The sequence below is a fragment of the Syngnathoides biaculeatus genome, chromosome 17 (assembly GCF_019802595.1).
Source record: "Syngnathoides biaculeatus isolate LvHL_M chromosome 17, ASM1980259v1, whole genome shotgun sequence".
In the NCBI taxonomy this organism is placed as follows: domain Eukaryota; kingdom Metazoa; phylum Chordata; class Actinopteri; order Syngnathiformes; family Syngnathidae; genus Syngnathoides; species Syngnathoides biaculeatus.
In genome coordinates, this window is record NC_084656.1 from 3,630,222 (window position 1) to 3,643,253 (window position 13,032).

General features: G+C 39.4%; 1 protein-coding gene across 1 annotated transcript; it reads left to right on the forward strand.

Annotated features, from left to right (window-relative positions):
- The first annotated feature begins 1,136 nt into the window (after positions 1–1,136).
- Positions 1,137–11,985, forward strand: cdk9 (cyclin-dependent kinase 9 (CDC2-related kinase)). The gene is made up of 8 exons (XM_061802039.1): positions 1,137–1,284; positions 1,394–1,507; positions 1,863–1,944; positions 3,026–3,116; positions 3,785–3,951; positions 6,484–6,655; positions 7,281–7,429; positions 10,984–11,985. The coding sequence occupies exons 1-8, from the start codon at positions 1,154–1,156 to the stop codon at positions 11,347–11,349; spliced, it is 1,272 nt and encodes a 423-aa protein (XP_061658023.1). The 5' UTR covers positions 1,137–1,153; the 3' UTR covers positions 11,350–11,985.
- The last annotated feature ends 1,047 nt before the right edge of the window (positions 11,986–13,032 follow it).

The window sequence follows — 13,032 nt, forward strand, 5'->3', positions numbered from 1 at the left end:
CTGACATGTGAGCCTTTGGTCTCCAGGTGGGGGAGAGTTGAGAGGAGGGCAGTGGAGATACCATCATCTGTTGAGCGATTGGACCGATATGCAAACTGGTGGGGCTCCAGCGAGTAGCGCGTTCAGAGTTGTGGGAACATAAGGTAAAGGCAGAGGTGGTTGATGAGCCACACGATTATAGGAAAAAGTAGTATATGCTCGACTCAGGACAAAAGTGAGTCTTGCAACAATACATGTACGAGTATATATGTGCATGAATGAGGGAGGTGGGGGGGGGGGAGACTACAGGGAGAAGAGATAGCAGGAACTTTAAATACTTAAGTTGGGATCAACACTCCAGAGCAATGGTGAGTGTGGTCAGGAACTGAAGAAATGAGTACAAACAGGTTGGAACAGGTGGAGGAAGGTATCTTCCACTAGTATAAATAGAGAAGAGAATGATGATGGGCAAAGATTATAAAACGTTGTGGTGATGTAGGGATTAGAGACAGTGGCATTTTAGAGCCAACAGGAGGCAGAGCTGGAGGTGATGGAAATGAAAATGTTGAGGGTCGCTCTAGGAGCAATTGGGTTGGGTAAAATTAGAAATGACCTCATCAGAAGGACGGCTAAGTTTAGATGTTTGGGAGATAAAGTTAGAGGGAGCCGACTTCGGTGGATTGGACAGATCCAGAGTAGATATAGTGAGGATATTTGTAGAAGTGGGACGAGGATGGAGCTGTCAAGAGAGTAAGAGGAAGTGAGGGAAAACATGATGGCAGTTGGTGTGAGAGAGGAAGATGCAAAAGATAGCCTTACATGGAAAAGGATGACACGCTGTGCTCACCCCGAATGGGACAAGCCGAGAGGCAAGGAGGAAGATAATCTTAAATGATGTCAATCATTATTAGTTTAAATTTAAACATTCTGACATCAGCACTGAGACATGCTTTTAATATATGAAGTTTTTACAGGTTCGTTCCAGCATGCTGTATATGAAGAGTTCAGATGCAAAAGCAGATATATCAGTTTTGTTTTTTCTGTAGATTCTTTTATTTATAGATTATTACTATACAATCTACAGAAACAACAAAAATTGATATAGCTACATTTGCGTCTGAACCCTTCATATGTACATCAACGGAGCCACACTCCAGCCCAGTAGGTGGTGATAATGTGCCTGAAGTCTGGTTGCCAATCACCACTGATGTCAAACAACCAAGAAGGGGATACGACCACAAGTCAATCGTGCGACAAAGCAGACATGCAGCGAGAAAAGACAAATAACTCGGGTGGCGCTGAAAAGTAAGAATGCTTACAGAAAACCCACTTAATCAATCTGTTGTTCGTGTTAATTTAATGCGCTTTTAGATCTGTCAAATGTAGGTTATCAAATAAATTGTCTCCTGTCCAGGCCTGACCGTGAGGCTGCTATCATGTCTAAATACTATGATGGAGTCGAATTTCCTTTCTGTGACGAGTACTCCAAATATGAAAAACTAGCAAAAATAGGACAAGGGACATTTGGGTGAGTAACAGGTATTTACATATGTCTCTGATAGAGAGTTGTGTTTCTTTTGCAACATACCAAGCTAATTGCTAACAAACGGCAGTGACGATTCAACAGTTTGCGTGTTTACATCAATAGGTAACCTCTATTCACTTTAAGGACTTCATTTAATAAATGTGTTATGGATGAGCGTATAGCTATACGAGATTTTGAAATTGTCTGTTTGTTGCCATTATCGAAATAAAAGCATGAACAAGCATAAGGGTCGCCACAGCCAGTGTAGTTTTCCGTATAAAAATAGTTTGAACGACAGATACGTTGTTGATTTTGTCTGCATCTGTCTGTGATATAGCTTGTCTCTTATCTTTCGCAGGGAAGTGTTCAAAGCAAAACACAAACAGACTGGAAAGAAGGTTGCACTGAAGAAAGTATTAATGGAAAATGAGAAGGAAGGGGTAAGACCTTCACTCTGGTTTTGACACTACAGTTGATCCTGGTATTCCCAGAATCAGACTGTGATGGAAGTACACAGTACTAATTCGATGACCATTGTGTAGAACTGTCTCAGCGGCGGTTGTGGCAGGCCGTGCTTCCTCAGAAGCCGCTAGAAGTAGATCGTTTGTTGGGCTTTTTCGAAGTTTATTTTAATGGGAAATTTATTGCAACAGGGATAGAGACTGAAAAACAAAATCTAGAAAATCACATCAAACACAAGATTGAAGGCAGAGATTACTTGAATAATTTGACAACGTATCAATGGGATAATTGATTGTGAATTGTGATTGACATTCTGGAATTTGTGTGTGTACATTACCAAGTAGTGGGTACAGTTGACGTAATGCTTTTTGGGCAGCTGTTGAAAGTAACAACAAAAAATTTTCTTTTGAACTTACTTTGAAGTCAAGTAATCAGTTAAGTAACTAAGTCACTTTTAAGCTCAAGTAATTGGTAAAGTAACCGTTTTTCAAGGTAACTATGACAACATTGGTCACAGTGGACTTTTTAAGCTGCCACCGTGGTGTCTTGGTATTGTAATGTTTGAGAATCAAAGTTAAGTCATACAAAACAAGGTTACAAGAGCGGACTTAGAAGACAATAAAAGACAAACCACAAGCTGTCAACAAGAGGAAACTAAGTTATTATACATGGAGAACAATGACACAGATCTGAGTCCCCCATTTTTTGGTGATGGTTCATTCCAGTGGAGTTTGGCTGCATTGCACAATTTGCAGTGGGTCTTTTTTTAGGCATCTGTGCTATCTATCACAGGATTTGGTTTACTGGAATTTAAAAAAAAATGCACATACACAGACCCATTAACTGATTCAGACCATAGAAATTGAGTAATGTATGTTGGGTGTGACTCCTCTGATAACCTAAAACTTATGCACTCTACTGTTATCCCAAATTACAATAAAACCACATTGTATCACAGAAGTGAAGCTCTTCATTTAGTCAATTTTTTTTGTAAGTGTATTTTGTGTCCAATTTTCTACCCTTGAATATTTATAAATTGCTTTCTGGTTGCTGTTTCAGTTCCCAATCACTGCTCTGAGAGAAATAAAGATCCTGCAGCTGCTAAAACATGAAAATGTGGTCAATCTGATTGAGATCTGCAGAACCAAAGGTTGGTTTCAACACAGTTTTTACTATCCCTCTCTTATTATTTTGTTAATACAGTGGTACCTCTACTTAGAACATCTCTAAAGAGAAATTCAGGGTTGCGCAATGCCTCCTTGGAAAAATATTGTTTCTAATTACGAAGGAAAATTCAGGATACGAAATGACAAAATAGGCTCCATGGGCCCCAATAAACATTGGTGGAATTAGGTTTTGTGCATACATACATTCATATGTATGTTTTCTCTCAGCAAGCAAATGTTTGCCTCCTCCTCCTTACCCCACGATTATCTTGTCACTTTCTATTCGCATAGTCGCCCAACACCAAAAGGTAAATTAACTTAATTTCAATTATTCTTTACATTGTGTACTTTGAATGCTTATTTTTGGCGGTGTGTTGGGGGGCTTGAAACTCGTTGGGTTATTTAGATGTAAAAAACGCTTCTACTTACAAAAAATTTATGTTGTAAAAAAACTTCCGGAACAAATTAATTTAGGAAGTTGAGGTACCATTGTATTAGCTTTACGGTGTTTTAACTTAAAAGCTAAGCTTTGAGATTTGCTAACTTCATACGCCAGGTAAGATTCTCATGTTTTTTAAAAAATATAACTAAAGTTCATTGTCGCTTAAAGTTTGTATAGTTTCATATTTGTTTCATCCAATCATTTTCCTAGCTACCCAGTATAACCGATACAAAGGCAGCATCTACCTGGTGTTTGACTTCTGTGAGCATGACCTGGCTGGCCTGTTGAGCAACACTAATGTAAAGTTCACCTTGGCAGAGATCAAAAAGGTCATGCAAATGTTGCTCAATGGATTGTACTACATCCACAGAAATAAGGTAAGACAAAAATACGTTAAAGACAAACTAGATTTGCTGAGTGCAACATCGCAGCGGTAACTGGTGCACACGCGCTGAAATTTCAGAACTTCTTCTTCCACTGTTGGCGTATATGAATGCATTTATTTTTCGCCTTGTTAGATTTGCTGCATTTTCATGTTTCGTATGTGTATCTCGGTACCAGAATGATTAAAATATGTCAACAGTATTTATACTTTACATAATTGAGCCTAAGATTACAACAGTAGACATATTGACTTCAGTGATGAAAGTCCTCCGGATTTTCCTGGAATTCCTGATTTTTAAATTTTCATGAAAACTGCTCCGGAAAATTGAGGAAAAATTGCCTAAAATTAATCCCGATATTATTTGACAACATTGAACGAACATGCGTTTGAGTTCGTTGTTCTTTCACGAGCGTAGCCATGTTGAGGCACTAACACTAGTAACAGTAACGCCCCTCCTCTCGCATTCTCTCAAGACGTCGCTTATTTTGCGTCGTCTTGACATTAATTTACATGTTTATTTCATAAACGTTGTTCACTAAACTAGGCCTGTTCCAAAACAACCGGTATTCACCCGGAAACAGGAAATGCAAGTTAACTGTACGTGCATGTACGAACGCGCATGTTCAGAACTGCTTCAGGGAATGCGAGCGCGTTTATGTTGAAAGTCATCAACAACGTGAGCCATGTCAAAGGAAATTCAGTTACACCAGGAGTGCTTATTGCGTCGATCGTGAGGGATTATCACGGCGTTAAAAAAAAAAAACCTCATCGCTTCATTCAGGTGTGACCAATACGTCTAGAGCATGCACATAAAGGCGCGTTCTAGCAAGCCAGCCTCCTATTTACGGCGGTCCTGTGGTCCCCCCCCCCCCCACACACACACGCACACAACAATACGTCACGATTGCCAACAGGAATGTTTGTTCCAATGTATCGCTCGCATGTTGCCACGAACGCTGATGTTGAACTAAACATTCAGCATTTTCAAAACATTGGGAGTATAGACTGTTCGCGTTTATTCCTTGACAGGCCAGTGCATTTAACTTTTCTTCAAATCAAGTTTGTCAGATCAAGAATTTTTATTGATGAAAAATTTTAAATACAGTTTTATATCATGTTTTACTCACTTATTTACTGGAAAATATAATTTCTGAGTTATGTATTTGTTTATTTTATTTTTAATTTACAGTTATGTTATATTAATCCAGTAAGTTATTTTAAGGCCATCCCTAATCACACCCGCAACTTTATCTGTGAGCATGACTCACCACACCTGTACATTTTTCACGTGTGTGTGTGTGTGTGTGTGTGTGTGTATATATATAAAATATTAAAGGCAACTCATTATACTATTAGTATTACTAGATCTATATCTGAGATAGTGAGCAATGTGGTCGAGTGTATCAGTACAACGCGACGTAAGTTTGAGACTTAAACGTTAATAATAATTACTACAGATCACCTTTTTAACATATTTTGCTGTACGGTGTAGAAATTCCAGGATATATTTTTGTGTATACTCTATCTATACGTATGTATAATGTGGGGAATAGGACAATTTTACATGTCTTTTTACTGAATAGTTCACTTAATTCATTTGTCTTGAGATAAACTGGCATATTTTAAGCATACCTGTATTTTAATGACAAATGTAATTTTGTGCTATCCAGTGATAGGGCAATGGGGGGCAAAAAAATCTGAGCTTGGCCCTTTGGGAACTTCTGCCCAATTTTTTTTTTTTTTTTTTTTGGTCAGGACTTAGAAATTTTACTTTCAATTTTTGTCTGAAATTTGTTCATAGATATCGCCAGAATGCACCACAGCCATCCATTTTTTTCAAAAATTTCCTGGGGGTGGGGTATGACCGGACGCCCCAAGTCCTCACATTTGTATTTTCAGGAATTTTCACGAAAGTCCACTTTCATCTCTTTTACATAAAACTTTAATTAGATAACCTTTGTTAATCTTTCATGCAATAGTCGCCTAACCGTGGTCGGGAAACGCATTTAGAGACGCCTTGGCGGTGGGAACAATCATGGCACATGCACCGGTTTGCTGCTTGGGAGGCTTTATTAGATACTTTAAGCACTCAGCATCAGCGTGTCCTCTCAAACACTACTCCTCCCCACTTGCCGTCGCTAAACATGTAAACTGTACAGATTAGCAACTGCTTGTGCTGTGTTTCTATTCCTTCTCACTGCTCCACACAACATCTTATCTCCATAATGCTGGTTCAAAAGTTGCTTCTCTACAGCCCATGAGACCATGTGCAATTTCCAAGGATTCAGCAACACGCCCAGACAGACTACAAGCTGAATGAATGTCTCAATACTTGAATATTTTCAAGCCTGATTTCATTCCCCTCCATTTATTGTATGGCTTGTTAAAAAGACTAATGTGATGTCAAATTTACAAGATATTTTTTGGGGATTGGTTTTTATTGAAAAAAAATAAATAAATAAATAAAACATTGATCATTCTTCTCATCATCCCAGTTCATAATCATGATGCTGTTTGATGTTAGATCCTTCACAGAGACATGAAGGCAGCCAATGTGCTCATCACCCGGGATGGCGTGCTGAAACTGGCTGACTTTGGTTTGGCTCGAGCTTTCAGCCTAGCAAAAAACAGCCAAGGGAACCGCTACACTAACCGTGTGGTAACACTGTGGTACAGACCTCCAGAGTTGCTGCTTGGTAAGAAATGAACACAGGGACTGCATATAAAATTTGGACTGTAGAAATGTTTTCACTGTATAGACAATCATGTTCATTTGCAACTCCAGACTCATATTAACCAATGTATAGTGCAGTGAAAAAGTATTGCCCCCCCCAATTTCCAATTTTAAGATCGCTCAGATACCATCCATCCATCTTCCACCGCTCATCTTCCCCAATGCACTGCTCCCCGCAGCTGGGAAAGGCAATAAGACACATGGCAGAAATTAGCAAGCTTTAACTTTTATCAGAAATTTCTTTTCATTTTTAATACAGCAAATTTTGATTCCCTAGCATGGCGAACGTGGGCAATTTTCACCACGTCCTGTTTCAGTTAGCCATTGCTGAGGTGACAAACACGGCAGTGCCAAGCCTCTACAACCTTGGTAGTGCTATATACTGTTATTTTAGATTTAGGTTTTCATACAAGTTCCAAACACAAGTGGAAAATAATATGTAACGTGTTATGAGACAGTAAGACGTGCCTCCCAAGTTTTCTGAAAGTCGTACAAAAGTGTCTCAAATCAATTTCAAATCGCTCTGATCAATACAAAGTTCAATAACCTTCACAACTTGACAGTTGTTTTTGTTTCGGTGGGTCTAGGTGAGCGAGACTATGGCCCCCCAATTGACTTGTGGGGAGCAGGCTGCATCATGGCAGAGATGTGGACAAGAAGTCCCATCATGCAAGGGAACACCGAGCAGCACCAGCTCACTCTCATCAGCCAGCTCTGTGGCTCCATCACTGCAGAGGTACACCAAGACTGACATCAATTGAAGCTATACTGTACAGTACAGTGGAAACTTGACTTAAGACATTTAAATGGTTCTCTGACCAAGCCCTTAACTAAACGTTCTCAATCGAATCAATTTTACTCTTTGAAGTGAATTAAAAATTCCAATACACACCTCGCCAAATAATTTGCTTTTAATAAAGGAAATAGTAGTTATTAAATACTCTTGCACAAACACACACTACTATTTGTGTTGATATCCCTTTAAGAGGTATGGGTTAGTGAATCACATTGGAACTCTGCTGTTGACCACATGCTTAGTTCATTTTCATTTGACTTTTTTTTTTTGGTTCAGAGGTGGGTAGATTAACCCCAAATTGTACTCAAGAACTCTTATTTGAGTAATATGACTGAAGTAAAAGGTCGTCCTTCAAATATAATTACTTGTAGTGTAAGCCACAGCGTCAGTGGGGAAAAAGTGTTTTTTTTTTTTTTTTTTTTTTTTTCCCCCAAATCAAAGCATCAGTCAGCAGGACAAAAATGTACGTATTAAAATATTGCCCTCTTTATAAAATAAGGCAATTTCTGCCAAAAGAAATTATTTAAAATTAACTTTGTACAGTGGTACCTCTCCTGACAAACATCTCAAGTAATGACAAATTCAGGTTACAAAACGGATAAAGTTTGTCACATCAAGAATTTTTACTGATGAAAAATTTTAAATAGTTTTATATCATGTTTTACTAATATCAATTGAAATTGAAAATTAACATTTCTGAGTTTGACATTTTTGTTTTCCATTTTAGTCATATTTATTTCATTTTTATTTTACGGTTATATTGATCGAGTAAGTTATTTTAAAGAGCTGGTGACATCCCTATAAACATTCTAAAATAGATATTGTAATGAAAAATACATATAACAGTTTTCACTTCAATGTCTTTACGGAAAAAAAAAGTGAGCGGAGAGCTCGTCATCCATGCACAAAGTTGCGCAATTGAGTGTCCCTCGACATCCAAGTTGTCATCATATTAGTCGCGTTATCTGTCCTTGATGTCATCGTCACTTCTGCCGTTGAAAACGCGCAGTGCCTGCTACTATGGAAGCCGAACAACAGAGATATTCGGATTTTTCCAACGCCCCTTCTGACACGGAAGCTCTTTTCGAAAAGGACAACACCACACAACTGAGTTGAAGTTACCGGGGCAATATTACACTATTGTTTCGAGCCCTCAGGGCAATATTACACTATTGTTTCGAGCCATATTCAGATGATATGCCATCACGGCCAAACTGCATCCCATCCAATCCACTTCCGCGGCAGAGCCATGTTGCAGGCTGAGTGAGACATTGTTGGCACATTTCATACGCAGATCTTTTGCTACGTTATGAGAGAGACCGATTACGTGGTCCGCCCCAAACTATTTTTTTTTAGTAGCTGTATACACACCTACCTGTTATTTGGAACCCACGAAGCTCTCGTCCTCTGCACCCGTGCAATCCATTTTTCACAACAAACAGGGTCTCTTTCAAACTTATGAAGGGTAATTCCATTCTCCCGAGTGTTCAAGCAATGTCCAGCAATGCAATGAGCCGGCATTTTGGCAAACACGAGGGAACAATGAGCTACCGTCCCGGAGGTAAAACTAATGGAAACAAACGAGTCCACTTGGGGGCACATCTGTCTTGTACGTCACTTCCTGCTTCTTCTCAAAAACAAATCCCTGAGAGGATTTTCATGGCGGGAGTTACAAAAAGCTGTATACGTCAAAATCATGTTTTGTGGTGGAAAAAACACATGGGACCATATTGGCTGTGGGTTTTTCATTAATAATATACCAAAAATCATCCGTTTGACGACACTTGAGCTTTAAGGTCTTGAGATTCCATCCCTAATCACACCCGCAACTTCATCTGCGACCAAGACTGACCACACCCGCACATTTTTCAAATGACTCATTTCACTATGAAACGCTACCACACTTTTGCCATTTTCCCAATTTTTTTTCTCTTTCCATTTGGAATCAAGTTTCTCTTCACACTCTGTTCCCACTCCTTTAACCAAATAGCTTCAAGTTCTCATTGTACTTCCCACATATTGGTGACGTAACCACATTGTCCCATACACCCCTTTACATGCCCATTTCCAGATCTCCTTTGCAGTAAAAGAATTTTTTTTGAGACGCAGAAGTTGAATTTGAACTAGCTAGCTATTCTGCTAGATCATTTAATTCAAGCTTTCACAGCTTTGAACGCAGAAGTCTCGGACAAACCAAAACTTATCGCACAAGCAAAAATAGATTAATAGAAATGAATATAGCAAGCCAAATAATAATGTAATGCCTTAAAAGTATTGTTTCTTAGAAATAAGTAAACAAATTTTGCATTAAAACTACTGTGAAAAGTACAATTGATCCCAAAGATTACCTAAATGTAGTCTGTTACCACCCACCTCTAGTGTTTTTGGCCATTTTTCCCATTCAACACGTCTTAAGCCCTTTTTATACTCGAGCATGCGGCGACCCCGCTGTCGTCACCGTAGCTATCCTGAGTGTAGTTTACCTTTCAACTCAAGTGCAACCCAACACGTGCAGTTTTGAAAATGTGCTCCAGTTCTTCTCCACGTCAGAGAGGTCGCTATGTCGTATTGGCTACTCCGACAAAGGGTTTAGTTTCATCAGCATTTTTTGGTCCTTTCCAGTAGCGGTTTCTTTCAGTTTACTTTTCTTTCCGTAACAAGGCATTTAATTATGCTGCAAAATCGATAATGAAGTGATATGTGGCGCAGGGAGGAACAGAGAGTACCTTATCACAGTGCGTGACTAAAATGGACCAATCACAAGTGTTTTTCTGCACAGCAACTTTTTTTATGTGCGCGCATTTTACGTAGAGGTGCTGCACGGGGCAATGACTTGGTCACGTGATAGATACAATCCGGACCACGGGAGTATATAGAGGCCTCAATATTCCATTGACAACTTTGGCTCTCCTTCCTCCTCTCTTTTTTTCCAGAGTAAAAGAAAAAAAAAAAAGTTTGTCCCCGAGTTAATGCTACCACATTAGTCAATTACCCAAAAATGCTAACTGTACCAGAGACGTGAAGGTGACTAACTGCACTACACTGATCCATCCATTTTCTATACTGCATATTCTCGCTAGTGTCGTAGATGTGCTGACTGTGTGCAAGCAGTGGGTTGCACACCGTACTGGTCGCTAGCCGAAATTGCTAGACACAAACCATTCACTCTCACATTCACACCTATGCACAATTGAAAGTTTTCAATTAATTACATGTTGTTGGGACATTGGAGGAAATCAGTGGACCCGGAGGAAACCCATGCAACAGGGAATAGGAGAACATGTAAACGCCACACAGACTGAACCATATTTGAACCTGGGTCTTTAGAGCTGTGAGGGGGATGTGCTAACCAGATTCCGGATGTGCTGGCATTACGCTGATCAATTAAAAAGCAAAACAAAAACAAAAAAATTCTGCAACGCACACGTTTAATAAGTGAACCATGATATAGCAAGGGATTGCAAGATTTCATTAATTGTGTTTTTCTCCTGAAGGTATGGCCAGGTGTTGACAAGAAGTACGAGTTGTACCAGAAAATGGAGTTGCCTAAAGGTCAAAAGAGGAAAGTGAAGGATCGTCTCAAAGCTTATGTCAAAGACGCCTATGCTCTGGACCTGATCGACAAGCTACTTGTCCTGGACCCGGCCCAGCGTACAGACAGTGATGATGCACTCAACCATGACTTTTTTTGGTCTGACCCAATGCCATCGGACCTGAAGAACATGCTGTCGACTCACAACATCTCTATGTTTGAATATCTGGCTCCTCCCCGGAGGAGAGGCCACATGCCTCAACAACCGCCCAACCAGAACAGAAATCCTGCCACCACCAGTCAGACTGAGTTTGAGCGAGTATTTTAGGCAAGAAATAGTTTTTAATGAAGGAGGACAACTTGCACAGTGTTTGGTTTAAAACACAGGACAAATGACATGTTTGTAAGGAAAACGTTGTAGTCTTTGATCATGTCCAGTTTTGTTGCATGATCACTTCCTGTGTGAGTTGCTTGGGAAGGCTGCGCTGCAGGTAATAGTGACTGGTGTTGAGAGGCCATCCATAAAGGCTTACTTTAGGATTCTTTCCGCTCATTGTTTGGAACACCTTCAATGGAACAATGGCCTTAAGCTGAATGTCTAGACTTTTTTTTTTAAATATATATAAGTAGCACACATCTATTTTCAGACAGGTATTCTTTTTGAGGGTTTACAATGTGAAGAAAAAGTGGAGTGTGATCCACTTTTGGGTAGCCGTGGCAAACTCAAAATTCATAGTTGGACCTTGAAGAGCTGTTAGTTCAATAATTGTAAATAGTTGGTTTTGTTTTGGTCCAAAAAATATATATTTTGAATAAACTCAAAACCCTGAAATATGTTTGAAAAATTGATCATAAATGTGTGCAATTTGATGTCAAAAGTAATTTGAGTTCAAACGGTGTTATTCTATGAGATGGGGTGTTATTCTATTATATGGCATGAAGTGCCTACAGTAATTTGATGTACTCACTTTTGTGACCTTTTTGTGTGTGCAGTGTGATATTTCAATTCGAAAATATGCCCTTTGGCTCCATTCATGTTGGAAATCACTGGTTTGGTGACAACAGTACACACCCCATAATATAGTGTTAGGGTAATTCCACTAGGTGACAGTATTACATCATTTACTATCTTAATAATCTTCCAACATTGAGTATCTTTAGTTCACTTGTTTTGCATAGTGGCTCTTCTCATTATCCTTAAATAATGAAGATTATTGAAAACATTGCCTCTACAGTTCCGCTTTTATGATGAAGTAAATTTCCCTTATCGAAGAATGAAGTATTCATGTACAGTGAAGAAAATAAGTATTTGAACCCCTTGCTATATTGCAGGTTCTCTCACTTAGAAATCAAGGAGGGGTCTGAAGTTTTCATCATAGGTGCATGTCCACTATGAGAGGGAGAATCGAAAGAGAAAAATCCAGAAATCACAATGTATGATTTTTTTTTGTTTTTTTTGTTTTTAAGGATTTGTGTGATAGAGCTGCAAATAAGTATTTGAACACCTGAGAAAACCAATGTTAATATTTGGTACAGTACCCTTTGTTTGCAATTACAGAGGTCAAACGTTTCCTGTAGTTGTTCACCAGGTTTGCGCACACTGCAGGAGGGATTTTGGCCCACTCCTCTAGATCAGACAGGTTTCTGGGCTGTCGCTGAGAAACACTGAGTTTCAGCTCCCTCCAAAGATTTTCTATTGGGTTTAGGTCTGGACACTGGCTAGACCATGACAGAAACTTGAAATGCTTCTTATGGAGCCACTCCTTGGTTTTCCTGACTTTGGGTCATTGTCATGTTCAATGACTCTGCCACGACCCCTCTTCAATGGTCTGACTGAGGGAAAGAGGTTGTTCCCCAAAATCTCACAATACATGGACGCGGTCATACTCTTCTTAATACAGTGCAGTCATCCTGTCCCATGTGCAGAAAAACACCCCCAAAGCATGATGGTACTACCCCCATGCTTCACAGTAGGGATGGTGCTCTTGGGTTGGAACTCATCATTTGTCTT

What these genes read in the sequence shown, in the direction of transcription:
- cdk9 (XM_061802039.1), top strand. Translation starts at nt 1,154, where the DNA reads ATGTGCCTGAAGTCTGGTTGCCAATCACCACTGATGTCAAACAACCAA. An exon ending in TGGAAAATGAGAAGGAAGGG is followed by an intron (nt 1,945 to 3,025) that starts GTAAGACCTTCA and finishes TTGCTGTTTCAG; the next exon opens with TTCCCAATCACTGCTCTGAG. An exon ending in ACCTCCAGAGTTGCTGCTTG is followed by an intron (nt 6,656 to 7,280) that starts GTAAGAAATGAA and finishes CGGTGGGTCTAG; the next exon opens with GTGAGCGAGACTATGGCCCC.